General features: G+C 42.8%; 1 protein-coding gene across 3 annotated transcripts; it reads right to left on the bottom strand.

Moving 5' to 3' along the window:
- Window positions 1-3,705: 3,705 nt before the first annotated feature.
- Window positions 3,706-19,972, bottom strand: tbc1d12a (TBC1 domain family, member 12a). Of its 3 annotated transcripts, XM_038960626.1 has the most exons (13): window positions 18,310-19,972; window positions 15,656-15,788; window positions 13,523-13,644; window positions 13,184-13,266; window positions 10,679-10,796; window positions 10,010-10,116; window positions 9,678-9,758; window positions 9,421-9,515; window positions 7,544-7,615; window positions 7,230-7,358; window positions 6,749-6,858; window positions 6,312-6,570; window positions 3,706-5,450 (listed from the first exon to the last, which is right to left on the bottom strand). In XM_038960626.1, exons 1-13 carry the CDS (start codon window positions 19,710-19,712, stop codon window positions 5,382-5,384), a joined length of 2,781 nt encoding a protein of 926 aa, XP_038816554.1. In that variant the 5' UTR covers window positions 19,713-19,972; the 3' UTR covers window positions 3,706-5,381. The 3 variants fall into 3 exon arrangements, with proteins under 3 accessions (XP_038816554.1, XP_038816555.1, XP_038816556.1); XM_038960627.1 differs by lacking the exon at window positions 9,678-9,758; XM_038960628.1 differs by lacking the exons at window positions 3,706-5,450; window positions 6,312-6,570; window positions 6,749-6,858; window positions 7,230-7,358; window positions 7,544-7,615 and adding an exon at window positions 7,627-7,845.
- Between the last annotated feature and the right edge of the window lie 1,960 nt (window positions 19,973-21,932).

Consider the following 21,932-nt stretch of genomic DNA (forward strand, 5'->3'; position numbering starts at 1 on the left):
ACTTGTCATAACAAGTGACACAGTTAAGTAATAGCCTAGTCAATGTAATGTCTACAGCCCAAATTGTGACATAATAAAATACCAATTATAGTTGTGCAATGATCTTTGATTCTACAGAAAATTGAGAATCAGGTTCTCATACTATTCCACATTAGCCACATGGGTGGTTCCAAGAACAGACTTTCTTTTTCAGTCATGGACGTCAATATGTCTGGTCCAACTGTCTTTAACAAACACCTTGATGTCAACTCAAAGGCCTTGACTGGGGATCACCTCCACTCTCGGAGTTGACGTCCAACTTCAAAGTAATAAGCTGAAAGGCAAAACCTCTCAACCATGAGATACGACAATAAAGATGATCACTGCACAAGTCAGACCACACACATCTATATGAAGCCTGAGGAGGAAAAGCCATTCCATTATGGGGGGCATCAGCTAATATACAGTTGAACTCAGAAGTTTACATACACTTAGGTGGGAGTCATTAAAACTCATTTTCAACCACTCCACAAGTTTCTTGTTAACAAACTATAGTTTTGGCAAGTCGGTTAGGACATCTACTTTGTGCATGACACAAGTCATTTTTCTAACAATTGTTTACAGACAGATTATTTCACTTATAATTCACTGTATCACAATTCCAGTGGGTCAGAAGTTTACATACACTAAGTTGACTGTGCCTTTAAACAGCTTGGAAAATTCCAGAAAATGATGTCATGGATTTAGAAGCTTCTGATAGGCTAATTGACATCATTTGAGACAATTGGAGGTGTACCTGTGGATGTATTTCAAGGCCTTCCTTCAAACTCAGTGCCTCTTTGCTTGACATCATAGGAAAATCAAAAGAAATCAGCCAAGACCTCAGAAAAAAATTGTAGACCTCCACAAGTCTGGTTCATCCTTGGGAGGAATTTCCAAACGCCTGAAGGTACCACGTTCATCTGTACAAACAATAGTACCCAAGTATAAACACCATGGGACCACGTAGCCGTCATACCGCTCAGGAAGGAGAAGCGTTCTGTCTCCTAGAGATGAACGTACTTTGGTGCGAAAAGTGCAAATCAATCCCAGAACAACAGCAAAGGACCTTGTGAAGATACTGGAGGAAACAGGTACAAAAGTATCCATATCCACAGTAAAATGAGTCCTACATCGACATAACCTGAAAGGCCGCTCAGCAAGGAAGAAGCCACTACTCCAAAACCGACATAAAAAAAGCCAGACTACAGTTTGCAACTGCATATGGGGACAAAGATTGTACTTTTTGGAGAACTGTCTGATGAAACAAAAATGTAACTGTTTGGCCATAATGACCATCATTATGTTTGGAGGAAAAAGGGGGAGGCTTGCAAGCCGAAAAACACCATCCCAACCGTGAAGCACGGGGGTGGCAGCATCATGTTGTGGGGGTGCTTTGCTGCAGGAGGGACTGATGCACTTCACAAAATAGATGGCATCATGAGGGAGGAAATTGATGTGGATATATTAAAGCAACATCTCAAGACAGGAAGTTAAAGCTTGGTCGCAAATGGGTCTTCCAAATGGACAATAACCCCAAGCATACTTCCAAAGTTGTAAAGAAATGGCTTAAGGACATGCCCTGACCTCAATCCTATAGAACATTTGTGGGCAGAACTGAACAAGTGTGTGCGAGCAAGGAGGCCTACAAACCTGACTCAGTTACACCAGCTCTGTCAGGAGGAATGGGCCAAAATTCACCCAACTTATTGTGGGAAGCTTGTGGAAGGCTACTCGAAACGTTTTACCCAAGTTAAACTATTTAAAGGCAATGCTACCAAATACTAATTGAGTGCATGTAAACTTATGACCCACTGGGAATGTGATAAAAGAAATTAAAGCTGAAATAAATAATTCTCTCTACGATTATTCTGACATTTCACATTCTTAAAATAAAGTGGTGATCCTAACTGACCTAAGACAAGCAATTGTTTTCTAGGATTAAATGTCAGGAATTGTGAAAAACTGAGTTTAAATGTATTTGGCTAAGGTGTATGTAAACCTCCGACTTCAACTGTACCTACGCTCTATTTTATAGTATAGCTTATGGTAGGTACATGTGTCCTGACTGCCTGGAAAGCCCAACTATAAGGACATCTACACACCATATATACACACCATATATATATATATACACACGCCATATACACACCATATACAAAACCAAAACACATTTATATCAACAACAGATTGGTGGCTGGTCAGAGGTAGAAAAGAGAGCAGCAGTGTGTGTGTGCGTGCGAGCGAGCGAGAAAGAGAGAGAGGAGGCAAGAGGGAGGGGTAGCAGACTAATTAATGGTCAACATTCTCCTTACTGTCCCCAGGGGTTGGGTGGATCACTCATCTCCAGGCTCTCCTCAGGGCAGGGGGCTGTGGCCTTGCCCCCCTACCCTACCCTACCCAGTCTACCCCATATCACTGGATCCCTCACTGGAGAGACATATCCTCTAACAGCTCCAGGTGAGCGTATGACTGTTACTGTAAGAAGAAGAAAGAGACAAGGCATCCTGCATGTGGCAAACATTACATTGTACGTGGTATCACTTTATTTTCAGAGTAGTCTACCTTTGCCAATTACATTTACTCAACCAAAAACATACATATTAAGAAGTACTGGGAGATAAGCGCAGGTATGCACATACAGTACCTTCAGAAAGTATTCATACCCCTTGAGTTATTATACATTTTGCTGTGTTACAGCATCAATTCAAAATGTATTTAATGTATATTATTTCTCACCCATCTACACACAATACCCCACAATTACTACAATGTTGTTGATCCATCCTCACTTTTCTCCTATCACAACCATTACATTCTAACTGTTTTAAAGTCACCATTTGCCTCATGGTGAAATTCCTGAGCGGTTTTCTTCCTCTCCGGCAACTGAGTTAGGAAGGATGTCTGTATCTTTGTAGTGACTGGGTGTATTGATACACCATCCACAGGGTAATTAACAATTCACCATGCTCAAAGGGATATTCAATGTATGTTTTTAATAACCCATCTACCAATAGGTCCCCTTCTTTGCTAGGCAATGGAAAACCTCCCTGGCTTTGTGGTTGAAATTCACTGCTCGACTGAGGGACCATACAGATAATTGTATGTGTGGGCTACAGAGGTGAGGTAGTCGTTAGAACATCATGCTAAACACTATTGTTTCACACAGAGTGAGTCCATGCAACTTGTGAAGCAAATATTTACTCCTGAATTCATTTGGTTTTGCCATAACAAATGGGTTGAATACGTATTGACTCAAGACATTAACTTTTCATTTTTTATTAATTTGGAAAAACATGATTCCACTTTGACATAATGGGGTATTGTGTGTAGGCCAGTGAACATTTTATATTGAAAAATCAGGCTGTAACAAAATGTGGATAAAGTCAAGGGGTGTGAATATCTTCTTACTTTTGTCATGCAGGGGATGTTCAGGGTCATTGGCAGGCTCTTATGTTATACTCCCCCTGGTGGATGTATCCAACCCCTACATAGAATTGCCTTACCTTGTACTTGCATGACCTTTCCATTTCCTTGGCAACTGTAACCAGACAAATACATGAGCATGATTATTAGAAAATGCAATTAACTGTGTTTTGGAATTTTTTCAAATAAATTAGATCAGATAGTGTCTTACAAAAATGTTTTGCTTAGAAAAAAAATAAGGAAAAACAAACCCCACAGCAATTCTGTTGCCCAGATATTTATTTACACATTTAACTAGTGGCCATTTACGAAATAGATCTTTTTTACATTACATATACAGTACCAGTAAGGCATATGAAAACTGTACAATTGTAAATTGGACAAAAACAAGCGGAATGATTATTTTACAGGAAGCAATGCTACAACTTAAATAGTATGCATACAGACCAAATGTCAATCTTAAAATAAATCAGACATCTTGCTAGAATGTTGTTCTCCTTCTCCACTACGTTCTAAATATTTAATCAAAGCACTGTACTATCAGACATCACCAACTGTAGATTTAACTCAACATAAAGCGGTTATTCAAACATGTTTCTCCAAAAACACTGCATCATCATGTGGCCCTTGAGATTCATATTGCACTTTTATTTCAAAATGATTTCCCACCCTCCTCTTCAGGGCTTTATTTAAAAGGCCCAGTGCAGCAAAAAACATGATTTGCCTGTGTTTTATATATGCTTCCACACTACGAGGTTGGAATAATATTGTGATAATTACGATAATGCCCTTTTAGTGTTAGAGCGGTTTGAAAAGACGGCCTGAAATGTCAACCTGTTTTGGTGGCATGGAGTTTTGGCCTGCCTGGTGACATCACTAGGCAGTAAATTTGTTAATACACCAATAAGAAAGAGAGTTCCAAATCCCTCTGCCAATAACAGCTACTATTCCGTTTTCCCCTCACTCAGACCACTCCCAGAGACTGCTATCAAAATTCTTCCTTGAGAAATTGCTCTTTGTTAAGAAGCTATTTGTTTCTTTTTGACTAGTTTAATTGAAAACAATCACAGTAAGGTACTTCATTGTTAAGCAGAAATTATTTGATATTGAGATAAAAATTGCTGCATTGGACCTTTAAACTAACATAGGAGCACTCAGATTCAATAGTTTTTCAAAAGATTTCACCAAGTCGCTCCTTGTTTTACCGTTGGTATTTCCTATTCCAGAATCACTGTTTGCCAAGGGTCCTGTTGAATTAGTGAACACGAGGAAAATACTGTATGTGTATACCATACATTAATACATACAAATATAGGTACATATGTTTAAGTTCATATTTACAAACACTTAGTCGTGGAGAAATTTGGTATAACCTAAAAACAAAGAGAGACAAGTACATTTAACAGCTTTACAATCTGAAAGTATAACATATTTCTGACAAGACTGTATGGGTGAGTCAGTGGTTTCATGGTCCACCTAAGGCCTGTTTATAATGCTGTTATTATGTGAGTGTGTGTGTGGAGATATGTAGGGATGAAAATGGACATATACTTAATGTGTGTAGTGTACGCAAACCAATGGAGTGTTGATAGGAGCTTTGGGAACTCCTTATAGCCACTTGCCGTATGCGCAATAACAAAACTCTCCCGGCCTAAAGTATTTTCTACCAGATTTCATCATTCATAGTTGCTAATGGTTCTCTGATGCACCAACATTCATTTCAGTCACACTTCTGATGCCATTTTGTGTGTGTGTGTGTGTGTGTAGAGATAGGTAGGGATGTGTTGCCACCTCCCAGTATTACATCCATTTGGTGTCCATTTCATAACCAAGCAAAGCATTCCTGTTGCCTTAGCAACAGTCCCCAGAAGAAATCCAAGTGCGTGTGTCACAGATTCAGAAACACATTGGGTAGTGGGGTTCGTGTGTCTAAACCGTTAGCTTCTTGGAGCCGGACTGTGGTTGGCTACTTCCTTATTGCCATCCTTCATCAATGCAGAGAAGACCTAATGGAAATATGTACATGTAAAATTAAATACATAGAGTAGTTCTACATATCCAACAGAAGGTACTGTTGATACAAAAACAAAGCAAAAAACATACAAGCTTCCCTCTCCTCATCTGTTTTATTCCTTAACCACTAATATTGAAAGACTTTAAGAGATTAAGCAACATGGTAAAAAACTACCCAGGAGTCCTCTCCCCTATAGAGCGCACCAGCTTGTAGTCTTAAAAAATGGAAATGAGTTACCCCTGGTTGGTTCAGCCATCCCTATGGGAGAAATTAATGGGGATAGAATGGGGTTTTGGGATAAATGCCGAAAATAAGGTTTGAAGTTAACACAAGCTTAGATCTTATATGTTTTGTTCTATGAGATAATATCAGTCAGTTAACATGACCTTTATGAATCATGAAACCTTTGTGTGCTTGTTTTCATTACATCCACACATAAAAATGCACAAAACGTGACGTTAGCTGATGAAGATTATCTCTAGAACCAAAACGTATAAGATCTCCTAAACCTGTGTTCACCAGACATTATTTTCGCCGTTTATCCCAGAAACCCATTAATTTCCCCATAGACTTTGGCCAACAAGTCATTGAGGAGTTTGCCTCCATTAGTGCCTACAAAAAGACGCCATTATTATTGCTCTCTAGCAGTTGTCATGAAGGGAAGATGAAGGGGAAAGGAAGCCTTTGGAGAGCACTGTCAGCACCCCATCTTAGCACTGATAAAACCATCCACAGCAGGCCCCACTTGATAAGTCATTAAATAGATGCTCACTTTTCAAATATTGAATTGGAATTCCAGTTTACTTCTGCTCCACAGGTCAGACTACAGAATCAGACAGTGGGTCTAACTGACCTGGCCCCACTTGCGGTTGCTGCTGAGCATCTGTGTGGCAGTGATGCAGCTGAACAGGTTGTCAGCGGCTATGTCATCAGGCAGGCGGGTGAGGAACTGGGCCATATGGATGAAGTCCATCTGCAGTAGGACCTCCTGGTAGAGGCGCAGGATGCCCAGGCCTGTCCGGAACAGACACTCCTCCCCGTCCCGACAAAACACGTCCCACACGCGACACGCCACATCCAATGGCAACGACTTACTGTACAGGGTGAAGATCCTGCAGGAATGGACCGAGACACACAGAGGTCAACAACGGTTCATTGGCGAGGTGAAGCAAAGCACATGCAAAGGTCACTTTATGAACTGACAATGAATAGAAATGGACAAAGTCTCGAACCATTTCACTTTAGTTCAATGAGGGCAAGCACTGAAGTGTCATGTTGTCCTGCACTCACCAGTCTATGAGATAAAGGTCAGGGGTGAGGTTGTTGGTCTGAAAGTGATTGAACAGCCGTGGGAGGTTCTCTTCAAAGAACACCTCGAAAGCAGCGAAGTATTTCAACATCTGAAAACAAGAGGAAAAAAGGTTTACACCATGGAAATAACATTTATTTATTCAGCATTATAAACTGGGTGTTTCGAGCTCTGAATGCTGATTGGCTGACAGCCGTGGTATATCAGACCGTATACAATGGGTATGACAAAACATTTATTTGTACTGTTCTAATTACATTGGTAAGCAGTTTATAATAGCAATAAGGCACCTCAGGGGTTTGTGATATATGGCCAATATACCACGGCTAAGGACTGTCCAGGCACTCCACGTTGCTTTGAGCGTAAGAACAGCCCTTAGCCGTGGTATATTGGCCATATACCACACCTCCTCGGGCCTTATTGCTTAATTCTCTCAGGACAAAGGTGTGTGTGTGTCAGTACCAGGTCGTGGTCCACTCTGAAGAAGGCCATCTGACAGGGCTTGTTGAGCAGGTTGGCGAAGGCGATGAAGGCGTCAGCTTCCTCCAGATTCAGGATTAGCACTGCAGCGATGAAGGACATCCCCTGGACCTGGAAAACAAGGAACGCATGTCTTAGATCCATTCATTTTTCACCAAAATAAACAGCTCCATTAAGAACAGAATCCAATTTAATTGCAGACGTAGGGAGAAATCAGTTCACGGGACAAACATTTAGTCAACGTGGATTGAGAGAAATCACAATTATCTAGGATAAATGAAGTGTTTGCTACTTACATAGCCCACGTCTGGTCTATAACACGTGTACGCCCCCAGAACACTGTGCAAGAGGTCATGATAGGGCCCACCCTATAGGGAGAGTATTAGTCAAATTAATATTTTATATTTTTACTTGAGGTTTATATTGCTTTTGCATATGTACCAAGATGTTCAAATAAACCTAACACTGACCAAACAACAGTGGCACAGTCAATGTCAACACCAGCAGATCCAGCAATCCAATGAGAAGAATACATTGAAGAACAAAAGCTTCCACACACCACACCGGGATAGAAACAGCCATGGACAGTATGAGGGTTCTGTTATATAGTGACAACCACAGAGATATCAAGCCTCTGAGATCAGGTGATTTTTTATTGGTGATGAGAGACCTACAGTACCAGTAAAAAGTTTGGACACACCTACTCATTCAAGGGCTTTTCTTTATTTTGACTATTTTCTACATTGTATAATAAGTGAAGACGTCAAAACTCTGAAATAAAACACATGGAATCATGTACTAACCAATTTTTTTTTTCAAATATAAAAAATATATTCTAGATTCTTCAAAGTAGCCACCCTTTGCCTTGACAGCTTTGCACACTCTTGGCTTTCTCTCAACCAGCTTCATGAGGTAGGCACCTGGAATGCATTTCAATTAACAGGTGCCTTGTAAAAAGTTAATTTGTAGAATATCTTTCCTTCTTAATGCATTGGAGTCAATCAGTTGTATTGTGACATGGTAGGGGTGGTATACAGAAGATAGCCTTATTTGGTAAAAGACCAAGTCCATATTATGGCAAGTACAGCTCAAATAAGCAAAGAGAAACGACAGTCCATCATTACTTTAATAAATGAAGGTCAGTCAATACGGAAAATTAAGAACTTTTAAAGTTTCTTCAAGTGCAGTCGCAAAAACCATCATGCGCTATGATGAAAATGGCTCTCATGAGGACAGCCATAGGAAAAGAAGACCCAGAGTTACCTCTGCTGCAGAGGATAAGTTCATTAGAGTTACCAGCCTCAGAAATGACAGCCCAAATAAATGCATCAGAGTTCAAGTAACAGACATCTCAACATCAACTGGTCAGAGGAAACTGCATGAATCAGGCCTTCATGGTCAAATTGCTGCAAAGAAACCACTACTAAAGGACACCAATAAAAATAAGACTTGCTTGGGCCAAGAAACACAAGCAATGGACATTAGACTGGTGTCCTTAGTCCAAATTTGAGATTTTTGGTTCCATCTCCACATGTATGGTTCCCTCCATGAAGCATGGAGGAGGTGGTGTGATGGTGCTTTGCTGGTGACACTGTCTGTGATTTATTTAGAAATCAAGGCACACTTAACCAGCATGGCTGCCACAGCATTATGCAGCGATATACGCCATCCCATCCGGATTGCACTTAGTGGGACAATCATTTGTTTTTCAACAGGACAATGACCCAACACACCTCCAGGCTGTGTAAAGGATATTTGACCAAGAAGGAGAGTGATGGAGTGCTGCATCAGATGACCTGTCCTCCACAATCACTCGACCTTAACCACATTGAGATGGTTTGGGATGAGTTGGACCACAGAGTGAAGGTAAAACAGCCAACAAGTGCTCAGCATATGTGGGAACTCCTTCAAGACTGTCAGAAAAGCATTACAGGTGAAGCTGGTTGAGAGAATGCCAAGAGTGCAAAGCTGTCATCAAGGCAAAAGGTGGCCAACTATGCAGAATCTCAAATATAAAATATATTTTTGATTTGTTTAACACTTTTTTGGTTACTACATGATTCCAAGTGTTATTTCATAGTTTTAATGTCTTCATTATTATTCCACAACGTAGAAAATAATAAAAATAAAGAAAAACCCTTGAATGAGTAGGTGTCTAAACATTTGACTGTACCTTCTGAAAAATAAAGAGAGAGGGGAAGGTCCTGGAGATGTCCAGCTTTATCAGGTCCAGACTTGACTCTCTATCCGCCTGTAATGATCCAGAGTCTGTTTTGGAGAAAAATAACAAATTTACTTTTTTCATGCAAACATACAATTATCTTTTTTAATAATGATCAATAAACAAAGCACAAAATGTGTTTCTAACTTGTTTTAAATAATGATGGGGCTTATTCTTGCTCTGGGTCTTTGTGTTGCCATGGTTCCTACCCTCTGTCTCGTTTTCAGAACTGGTCTCACTGAAGCTCTTCCACCTCTCCTTGGCCCGAGACAGAAATATCTCAAACAACTCTACAGTAGCAGACACAATCAACAATACTGTGGTTAATTATAGCTTATCCAGATTATATACTGCTACTGGTCGTTCAACAGACTATGTGGGCGGTAGGATGGCTGTCATTGTTACAGTAGGCAACTGCTTACATTAAAATACATTAAAAGCTGCTGTAACAGTGAATATTAGCAGACAGGCTGTGAGAACGGAGAGAAGGGGGGGGGGGGGGTTTGGATAGACAGCGTTAAGTAGAGTGTTGTGTTTTTACCGGGGGTGATGTTGAGCTCGTTGCCGATGGCCAGGCTCCAGACTCGTCCTCTGACGCTGGGAGGAAGGCCCTGCCACCAGAGCTCTCTGACCCGACGCGTGTTACGCCTGCCAGGGGACACAACAACACACGTCTATCATTCCAGAGGAACTTTAACAGTGTTAAACTATGGTAGAGTATCAGAATAGTCTATATATGGCAGTGGAGGCTGCCGAGACGACGGCTCATAATAATGGCTGGAATGGAGAGCATGGAATGTTTTGAAACACATGAAAACCACGTGTTTGGTACCATTCCATTTATTCTGTTCCATTACTATGAGCTGTCCTCCCCTCAGCAGCCTCCACTGATCTATGTACATTTGACACCACAACCTATTTCAGCCTCTGGTAGTCATTTGTTTCAAATGAAAATAATGTTCAGGAGGATTATTTGTGACAAATCAAGATGTCTGCTGTAGCTCAGTTGGTAGAGCATGGCACTTTCAATGCCAGAATGGTGCGTTTGATTCCCAGGACCACCCATATGTAAAATGTATGCACGCATTAATAAGGTGCTTTGTATAAAAGTGTCTGCTAAATGGCATATATTATATAGTATCAAGTGTTTGTGCTGGACGATAAAAGGCATTAAAACGGAACTGATCCCCTCAGTGTAGGGAACACTGACATGCAGTCCCAGTTGGGCAGGACGTCATTGTTCCAGATGACCATGGCGTTGGCGATGCTGTCCTCCTGTTTAAACCTCTCCTTCATCTGACGCTTCTTCTTCTGGGCCTCCTTCAGCTCTGACAGGGAAGAGAGAGAGAATGGGTTAAGTGTGTTAAAGTTCAATTTTCAACTTCATTGTCCCAATTGGTTTGGCAGAAAAGGAGCATAAAAACAACATTGAACATACAGTTGAAGTCGGAAGTGTACATACACCTTAGCCAAAAACTCAGTTTTTCATAATTCCTGACATTTAATCCTAGTAAAAATTCTGTCTTAGGTCAGTTAGGATCACCACTTTATTTTAAGAATGTGAAATGTCAGAATAATAGTAGAGAGAAATATTTATTTCAGCTTTAATTTCTTTCATCACATTCCCAGTGGGTCATAAGTTTACATACACTCAATTAGTATTTGGTAGCATTGCCTTTAAATTGTTTAACTTGGGTCAAACGTTTCGGGTAGCCTTCCACAAGCTTCCCACATAAGTTGGGTGAATTTTGTCCCACTCCTCCTGACAGAGCTGGTGTAACAGTCAGGTTTGTAGGCCTCCTTGCTCACAAACGCTTTTTCAGTTCTGCCCACACATTTTCTATAGGATTGAGGTCAGGGCTTTGAGATGGCCACTCCAATACCTTGACTTTGTTGTCCTTAAGCCATTTTGCAGCAACTTTGGAAGTATGCTTGGGGTAATTGTCCACTTGGAAGACCCATTTGCAACCAAGCTTTAACTTCCTGACTGATGTCTTGAGATGTTGCTCCAATATATCCACATCAATTTCCTCCCTCATGATGCCATCTATTTTGTGAAGTGCACCAGTCCCTCCTGCAGCAAAGCACCCCCACAACATGATGCTGCCACCCCCGTGCTTCATGGTTGGGATGGTGTTCTTCGGCTTGCAAGCCTCCCCCTTTTTCCTCCAAACATAACAAGGTCATTACGGCCAAACTGCTCCATTGTTGTTTCATCAGACCAGAGGACATTTCTCCAAAAAGTACGATCTATGTCCCCATGTGCAGTTGCAAACCGTAGTATGGCTTTTTTATGGCGGTTTTGGAGCAGTTGCTTCTTCCTCGCTGAGCAGCCTTTCATGTTATGTCGATATAGGACTCGTTTTACTGTGGATATAGATACTATTGTACCCGTTTCCTCCAGCATCTTCACAAGGTCCTTTGCTGTTGTTCTGGGATTGATTTGCACTTTTCGCACAAAAGTACGTTCATCTCTAGGAGACAGAACGCATCTCCTTCCTGAGTGGTATGACGGCTGTGTGGTCCCATGGTGTTTATACTTGTGGCTTTGTGGTCCCATGGTGTTTAAACTTGTACAGATGAACGTGGTACCTTCAGGCATTTGGAAATACATCCACAGGTACACCTCCAATTGACTCAAATGATGTCAATTAGCCGATCAGAAGCTTCTAAAGCCATGACATCATTTTCTGGAATTTTCCAAGCTGTTTCAAGGCACCGTCAACTTACTGTATGTAAACTTCTGACCTATCTGAATTGTGATACAGTGATTTTTAATAGAAATTATCTGTCTGTAAACAATTGTTAGGAAAATGGACTTGTGTCATGCACAAAGTAGATGTTCTCACCGACTTGCCAAAACTATAGTTTGTTAACAAGACATTTGTGGAGTGGTTGAAAAACAAGTTAATGACTCCAACCTAAATGTATGTACACTTCTGACTTCAACTGTAAAATTCACATGGCTCACAATGACCTAGTTATAGTGAATACAATGAGCTAGCTAGTACTTTAAGTCATAGGGCTGACAGCCATCAATACACATATACAGTAGGCCTACTAGTGACTGACATTAGCAGCAGCACAAAAGTATGACAAGCCAAAGTTGCTTAATAAGTAAAGTGCTCTGTGCATTCTTAGATCATCCGGTCAACAACATACTGACAAAAACAAAAAACATCAGCAACATATTACCACCGTCATGTTAATACAGACTATGTATGACTTATAAAACAGTCATCAAGGTCCTGTCGACCGGGAACTTTGCCAGTTTCCAGAGACAGAAAATGCACTGCTGGCCTTTCATACACGTCAGTGTTACACTCAAAGTTCAATGTATTATCAATAATTTTGCCAAGATACTTGTAGTTGTCTATAGTGTCTACCACCTGGCCCGTAGTGTTCTGAAATCAATACACATACTAAATCTTTGGTTGTCACATTCAGTTGTAAGAATGCACTGTCACACCAATGCACTAAATCATCAGCAAGGCTGTGGGCAGTTTCATTAGCATGAAGGAGACGGACTATTAGAGTCATCCTCAAACTTCAAGATCGATTCTCTTACTGGCTACGACAATCAACAGTGTACAGGATATAGAGGAGCAGTGAGAGGACACACCCCTTTGGGTGTTGTTGATGACAGCTCCCTGACAGGCACACAGTCACCCTCTGGGTGTGTGTTGACAGTTAAAACTGTGGTTAGAGCACATACCTCTCCTCTTGGCTCCTGCCACCATCTCGTCATACTCTTGTCTGTGACGCATGGCCTCCTCAACAGACTTGGCAGGAAGGTTCCTAAACAGAGGGGACGAGATGGATGACTTCAGAGAGAGGCGTGTGGTTTGGGCATACACACTGGCCATACAGAGTATCAAGAATTACATGTGCATGGTGTTAAGATAAGATCAATGTGCATTCCAGGAAAGCAGGCCATCCCCCTGTATGAGGGCTCTGCACTACACACAATCAATCACACACAAAGATGGCATGTGTACCGAGGGAGAAGCCAACCAGAGGATTTTTTTTATATATATATTTTTTAAACACTCACGATGGCCTGTCCTCTAGTATCAGAGCTGTGGTAGACAACGGCTCAAACTCCAGGTTTTTCCGCCGCGCTGCAGAGAGCTGGACCTGGGGGCCTGGAGCTGGTCCAACCTTCACCTGGTACTCCTTTACATAGAAACACAGGAAACAAGGGGACAAAAACATGTTTACAATGAGGTTTAAAACCCACGTGTAGGCTGTTCTTCACTGTGGTCTACAATCAAATCAAATTGTCCCACGCTTCGTAAACAGGTGTTGACTAACAGTGAAATGCTTACTTACGGGCCCTTGCCAAAAATGCAGAGTAAAAAATGAAATAATAAATAAATATTAATAACACGAGGAATGAGTAATGATAACTTGGCTAAAAACACAGGGTAACAGTACTGAGTCCGATGTGCAGGGGCAGGAGGTAATTGAGGTATACATGTACTTGCCAAAAATGCAGAGTAAAAAATGAAATAATAAATAAATATTAATAACACGAGGAATGAGTAATGATAACTTGGCTAAAAACACAGGGTAACAGTACTGAGTCCGATGTGCAGGGGCAGGAGGTAATTGAGGTATACATGTACATATAGGTAGTGATAAAGTGACTAGGCAACAGGATAGATAATAAACTGTAACAGCAGCGTGTGATGAGTCAAAAGAGTTATTGCAAAAAGGATCAATGCAGACAGTTAAATAGTTAACCAATAGCTACCCGAACTAACTATTTAGCAGTCTTATGGATGGGGGGGTAGAAGCTGTCCAGGGTCCTGTTGGTTTTAGACTTTGTGCATTGGTACAGCTTGCCGTGCGGTAGCAGAGAACAGTCTATGACTCCCTTTGTGTGTGGATGGACCAGTTATTGTACATAACACACCAGTGTTCATCCATCAACTACGGCCCATCTTTGCTCCTGTAGAAGGCAGCCTAATGGCTATGGGAGGCAGGGCTGTCAGGGCTAGGGACATTCTGTAGGCTTAATAGTGTCTACTTTGTCCTAGGCCTTTTCTGCACTGTGTGTGTGTACGTACGTGTGATAAAAACCTCATTCATAGACCCGGGTTAACCACAGGACAACAGATCTTTTATGGGGTTAGTCTGGATGAGACATAGTTATCATTCATCACCCCCACCCTGCTGGAGTTGGTTCATCTATGCGTGATGTTCTCCCTCTCCCACAGTTAGTGTAGTCATGGATAATGCTTCTATTGTCATGTGAAGCAGGTAGGCAGAAGTACACCTGGTAGTGTGATGGGTGAAACATATTTTCTATAGTTCCATGCAAAAAGATGGTGAATAATATGCGATTTAGAAAAAAGGCATCCCATAGCCCTTGATTAAGAGATTGTGATTAGGTGTCGATTCAGGCTCAACTGTCTGGATTATGATCCTGATGAAAGGAAAACTAGATGTATTTTTGTCAGTATATTGTAGTTTACTACTTTGCTGTGGAATGGGAATAGTCTAAGTGTAACATCCTACTTCTTGCCTTCATCATTATTCATTGAGCTTCAGTCTCAGTTGACCGCTGCTGTAAACAAGTACCCAGTGTGTCTCTGTCTCAATCTCATTTAGAGCAGCTCAGAGTCCCACCTGACGTGAGCATGGTAGGAATGCTAACCCACTCAGCGCAGTGCCGGGGTGCACATCCTCCATAACAGTCAGAGGAAGAGGGCCAGTGAGGAGTGGGGGGGTGAGCTGTGAGAGACACCGCCACACAGCATGCAGAAGTGGGGCAGAGTAGCCAGCTGGGGCCTCAGCTGCAGAATGCAACAGCAGAGCAGAGAGACAGCTACACACCGTCCCACACCACCACCAGTGGTTTAACCAATAACACCCCCGCCCTTTCATCCAGACACCCACTCCTGTCCCTTTGCCTCAATTCCCACCTGTTGCAGACATACACACCACCACCAGAAGCAGCAGCATTACAACAGAGACATTAAATGGACATTTCCATTCCATTAGTTTGAGTTGGCAGTGCCTACAATGTTAGAGTTCCAGAGTTTGGATACCAGATCATTTATATGACACCAGACCAACACAAATATATCTTGATCTTCATTCATTTTTATGGGTAGAACTCAAACAGGTTGTGGTTGAGTCCAACGGGTTGTGGTTGAGTCTGATATAGAGTGATACTAACCTGCTGGATGGTGAAGGAGTCTTTAGGATCTTTAGTAGTGTTCTCCTTCAGGGGGACCTTTCCAAACAACCTCCACCCAGGAGCATTCTGGGAAGGTGGCTTTGGCTCTTTGGGCTTCCTAGAAAACAGGTTCCTGGAGGAGAGAGAGTGACAAATATTTAAAAGAAGAGAGAGACAGACATATATCTGGAAGGAAAATGTACATGGTGAAAGAGGGTGGTACAAATCTCAGGGAAGTAAAGGATGGAAAGAAGGGTGTTGAGCAATGAAAAGATAACATGTACACACATGTTCGCAAAAACACACAGTCCCCTGAGGTTCCCAGGCTTTTATCCTGCCCTGTGTACCGTAGGTGTGTGAAGAGTTGGGTTGGGCCATCAGCGAAGCTGCAGTGATACGAGAGAGTTTCTGGCTGTCTGCTGGGTGGAGTGAGTGTGTGGTACAGTGGGGGCCAGGTCGGCCATGTTTGTTCTTCCCTCGTTGTGAAGGAATTCAGAAAGGCACCCTCCCCAAGGTCTTGTGTTGCTACGGATTGTTGGATACAGTACATCAGTGACAACTCTTATACAAAAGTGATCAAGGACACTGTCCATTATCTAGCATCCTCAAACACCTGAAGATTATCATCATCATCGTCATCCCAACCATGCCATCATAATCACCTCAGTGGAATCAAACATAAGAATCCGGCACCACAAACCAGTATTTCCTCTAATGTTGTGCACACAGACAGTGGGACAGAGTGAGCCGTAGATCACTTGTTATTCATTTCAAAGTGATCAGCAATGTGGTACAAAAAAAGTGAATTCCATCTGCAAACATGGATTCTGGTTGGATGATGACGTTGACAAGCGTCGTTGCTAGCTCAGCGTAGTACTAGGTGTTAGCCTATGCCTCCTCATAATGACTAAATGGCAACCTTGACTGTCAAGGAGAGCACGGCACACAGTACCAGCAACACCACAAATTATGAGTGTGTGCAGTGCTCACAAGAACCTTTGAGCTCAGCATCGATTGCAGTTAACATAGGATAATTGAACGACGTGCTGTGGCGATGCTTCTTACACAGCCTGTAACCTAACGGAGGTCTAACTTTACCTAGTACTGTAGCTAGCAAACCTGTCCCTGCGCCTCACCAAATGACAGGTTCCATGTCTCCGGGCCATGGATAAAAGATCTAGGGGATGTGGGGCTGAGTAGCACAGGGCTCAGCCACAACACTTCTCACAGCACCTGTCATTAGACAACATCCTCACAGGTTAAGGAGGGGGTTCAGTTCGTTACGGTCTGGTCTACATACAGGACGAAGAAACTGCTTTGGAGATTTTAGTTTAGGAGGACTATGCCGTGTGTATAATACGCTTTAATGGAGAACTGCTACAAAGGCCTATCCTATATAGCTAGGCCTAGCAGTGATGACTTTCTAGAATAAGAGAGTGTCTCCACGGCATTGCAAGCAACTCAAAATCAATACTCTGAAATTGAATTGATTCAGCTCCAATAGTACAGTACTTTTATAGGGGTGATAGTGGGGTAGGCGGGGGAGTAGCAGAGAGATCGAGACAGATAGAAAACATTTTCTCTGCAGTCTCATTGCTTGTTGTAGTATGAAATCCAGGCAATAAAAAGGTAGAACACCGCAATTCTCTCCAACGTTACCCTGGGCTGCAGGAGAAACTGGAGGCCTGCAAATCTCATGAAGTCAACACAGGGAGGGAATAGTGTTACAGGTACACGTTGTGTTGTACAGGATGTCTTATCAAGCTGTCAGGCATCAGATTAGATTTATCCTAGCTGATATTAAAATGCTTCCTGAGTTTAAAGTCTCTTTGCTGTTCAAGCATTTTTTTTTTAATGGCACAAAACAATGAACCAGATGCCTTGTGCTTCATCAACCTGTTCATCTGTAGAAGTTGGACGACATGGGCTAATTTAATTCACAAGCTACACATCCGCCCTCCTGTCAAACCCACATTTGCAGGATGATGATCATGAGGAGTTGTGATCGCTTTCTCCAGTCTGCTGCCTTGCACTGTAACGAACATGAAGACGCACCAGATAAACAATGACATTGATCAGGCCTGCAGGTGCTTGAATAGATGCTCTCAGAAATTATGCATGGGCCTAGGGTTGCAAAATTCCATTAACTTTCAAAAAATAGTTTTTCCAGAAATACAGGATTTCCTACTCATCACCTCATAATTCCAGGAATTCTCATACCAAGATTTCTGGAAAACCGGTTATTTGGGGAAAGTTACCAGAATTTTGCAACCCTACAGTATGGGCAGTCACTACAAAACATGGTCATTATGGATAACCAGCTAGTAATGAGCTGCTGGAATAGGGTAGTTGGCTCCTTGTAGGGTAGCCCATCAGTCTCATTAACTATAAATGGCACTGTGGATGCCATCGGAAGTCTAACCCCTAAGGAGATAGGCCTCACTTAACTATTGCTTAGTCTACCATATCCTTTATTACCACAATAACGGACTAATATCCATTACTACTCTCAACACATGCTCACTATGGTAATTCAACATATAGCATTCACAAATAAGACGTTTCCCAACACGTGTATGCGTGGGTTTGTTGTAGTGGTGGTGAGGGAGTGTGTGTGTGAGCAAGTGCAGTGATGGTTACGCTTTTCATATTACCTGGTGAAAAAATCAGAGATTCCAAAATTCTTAGAAGAGGACAGAACTGTCGACCCGTCGGGGAGTTTCTCTGGGGCACTTTGACGACGACCGATATCATAAGTGTTTCTAGAGCAGTCAGCACCCCCCTCATCTCCAAATAACATGTCCCCATCCTCCGGGCTGAGAGGGGTGGCATCACAGCTGAGAGAGACTGTGATGTTTGGGTTAGTCCTGAGGCTGAGAGGCCTAGCTGGGAGACTGCACTCACTCAAATCCTCTCTCATGCTGGGTTCTGTGTTTGGACTGTTGCTGGTGTTTTCAGAAAGTGTTGACGGAGAGGGAGACGGGAGTTTGGCACTCGATTCTGAAGGGACACCCTCAGAGTCCGGAACACTACTCGCTGCATTGGGGGGCTTGGCAGCTGCTGGGGGAGCTCCCTCTGGGCTGCCAGGGATGTTTTGGCGCTGCAGATTAGAAGCATGCACCACGACGACATCAAATGGAACATTTGTGGTTCTTTCTGAGGAAACAGCATCAAAATCACATGTAGCTTCAGTGTTTACAGTATGCAGGCCACCATTTACTTCCATGACAGAGCAGTCAAGTCCTTGGCATAGCAGTCGGTTGCATGTGTCCATCTGGCTACAATAATCAGTATCTACATCTGTAGACCAATCATCATTTGATAAATAACAATCCATATCCCCGTTGGCCATCTTCATGTCCAAATCAACAGAGTCTGTGAACGTGTAATTCTGTTGATGGTTGTCTATAGGCCTACATGACAATGGAAAGAGAGATGGCGGCTGTGGCCCTGGCTCCATATTAGAATCCCCCTCTTTCAGTGTACCCGAGTTGGAATCTTGAGTCTCCCCCTCATAATCCAGTTTTCCCCGCTGTGAAACACGAGCCAGCTGCAGTAACATTCCGTTCCCCTCCTCGTGTCTGTAGGCGTTTGCAGCTGTGTCTGAGCAGGAAAAGGGCCCCCCGCTCCCCCCTCCGTCAGCTTCAGACCCGACCATCAGCTGAACCGATGACTCAGTAAAACCATTAAGTCTGTGGTCGTTCGGGTGCGGTGGGTCGTTGCACAGGTCTGAAATTACACCGCTTTCATTCATCTTAGTGGGGAGACAGTCTGCAACCAAATCCCGCATTATTGTATTCCCAACTCGGACGTTCTGCGATGGTAACACGACACAGTCAACGATTGGATTCTTCCCATTGCTGGCTATATAAACATAACCTTTCCCCGTTTGACCCTCATCCGCCGCGCATACTCGGCTTCCGTTGTCGTCCAATGGGCGAGGCGTTGCTATTATATTACAGTCGGCATGTGAACCGTAAGATTTACCTGCCTCTTCGTTTTCGTTGACATCGACGGGCAAAACAAGAACCACATCTCCATGTTCTGCTGTTTCCATTTCATGTACCCTCCGCGAAGCTAGTTACAGCTTCGGACATAAAATCCTGCAGCGTCGCCCTCTCGGACGTCTGAGCTCCCAGTCTTCGTTGTTCTTTGAGAGCGTGACCATGTTTTGTAGTCTGTCGTTTTTAATCTGGCAGACCCACAAAAACAGCATACTGTTTTGAGGAACGTTTGGTCAAAATAACATTTCAATCGGGCCTGTGCTGTAACAGATTAATGCAATCCCCATGTACTAGTCAGCAGCACTAATACCACAACCAGTAGCCATTTTGAAGTGTTCATGACGTCACGTCTTTCCCAACTCGCTAAACCCAAAATCAGATGTCTTGGATACGAAGTGACATCTTCTTTTGAGAAAGCGTAATTACATCTAGGAATAAACCACAGGCTACATACTCTGTGGAATAAACGTGCATGATATTCTTCTGTGATAGCCTATTGATATAGCTTGCCTACCTTTTTCAATAGTTGAACCAAAGACAATAACCCTTTGGTTGAATAGTGGCCATATTTTATTTAGGCTGGATTGTATTTTTCTTTTATAGAGGGAAAAGGGAGTTATGTATTTGAGTGTGTGATACCAATTAATCGTCTGAAAGTTGTCCACGTTTGCTCTGTCTCTCTCGTGCTCAAGTTCTCGGTGGAACCGCCAGAGGACGTTGTGACCACGCTTGAAACACGACTTTCATTTATACAACCATTGTATTCACGAAGTGCAGTAGGCTTAGGCCATATAAACTCAGCAAAAAAAGAAACGTCCCTTTTTCAGGACCCTGCCTTTCAAAGGTAATTCGTAAAAATCCAAATAACTTCACAGATCTTCATTGTAAAGAGTTTAAACACTGTTTCCCATGCTTGTTCAATGAACCATACACAATTAATGGACATGCACCTGTGGAATGGTCATTAAGACACTAACAGCTTATAGATGGTAAGCAATTAAGGTCACAGTTATGAAAACTTAGGACACTAAAGAGGCTTTTCTACTGACTCTGAAAAACACCAAAAGAAATATGCCCAGGGTCCCTGCTCATCTGTGTGAATGTGCCTTAGGCATGCTGCAAGGAAGCATGAGGACTGCAGATGTGGCCAGCGCAATAAATTGCGATATTCGTACTGTGAGACGCCTAAGACAGCGCTACAGAGAGGCAGGACGGACAGCTGATCTTCCTCGCAGTGGCAGACCACGTGTAACAACACCTGCACAGGATCGGTATATCCGAACATCACACCTGCGGGACAGGTACAGGATGTCAACAACAACTGCCCGAGTTACACCAGGAACGTACAATCCCTCCATCAGTCCTCAGACTGTCCGCAATAGGCTGAGAGAGGCTGGACTGAGGGCTTGTAGGTTGTAAGGCAGGTCCTCACCAGACAGCACAAACCCACCCTTGCTGGACCAGACAGGGCTGGCAAAAAGTTCTCTTCACTGACAAGTCGTGGTTTTGTCTCACGAGGGGTGATGGTCGGATTCGCATTTATCGTCGAAGGAATGAGCGTTACACCGAGGCCTGTACTCTGGAGCGGTATCAATTTGGAGGTGGAGGGTTCGTCATGGTCTGGGGTGATGTGTCACAGCATCATTGGACTGAGCTTGTTGTCATTGCAGGCAATCTCAAGACATCCTCCTGCCTCATGTGGTATCCCTCCTGCAGGCTCATCCTGACATGACCCTCCAGCATGATAATGCCACCAGCCATACTGCCTGTTCTGTGTGTGATTTCCTGCAGGACAGGAATGTCAGTGTTCTGCCATGACCAGCGAAGAGCCCGGATCTCAATCCCATTGAGCACGTCTGGGACCTGTTGGATCGGAGGGTGTGGACTAGAGCCATTCCCCCGAGAAATTTCCGGGAACTTGCAGGTGCCTTGGTGGAAGAGTGGAGTAACATCTCACAGCAAGAACTGGCCAATTTGGTGCAGTCCATGAGGAGGAGATGCACTGCAGTACTTAATGCAGCTGGTGGCCACACCAGATACTGACTGTTACTTTTGATTTTGACTCCCCCTTTGTTCAGGGACACATTCCATTTCTGTTTGTCACGTCTGTGGAACTTGTTCAGTTTATGTCTCAGTTGTTGAATCAGTATTCAGACCTCTTGACTTCTTCCACATTTTCTTACGTTACAGCGTTATTTTAAAATGGATTAAATGAACATTTTTCCTAATCAATCTACACACAATACCACAAAATGACAAAGTGAAAACAGGTT

The sequence above is a fragment of the Salvelinus namaycush genome, chromosome 22 (assembly GCF_016432855.1).
Source record: "Salvelinus namaycush isolate Seneca chromosome 22, SaNama_1.0, whole genome shotgun sequence".
In the NCBI taxonomy this organism is placed as follows: Eukaryota; Metazoa; Chordata; class Actinopteri; order Salmoniformes; family Salmonidae; genus Salvelinus; species Salvelinus namaycush.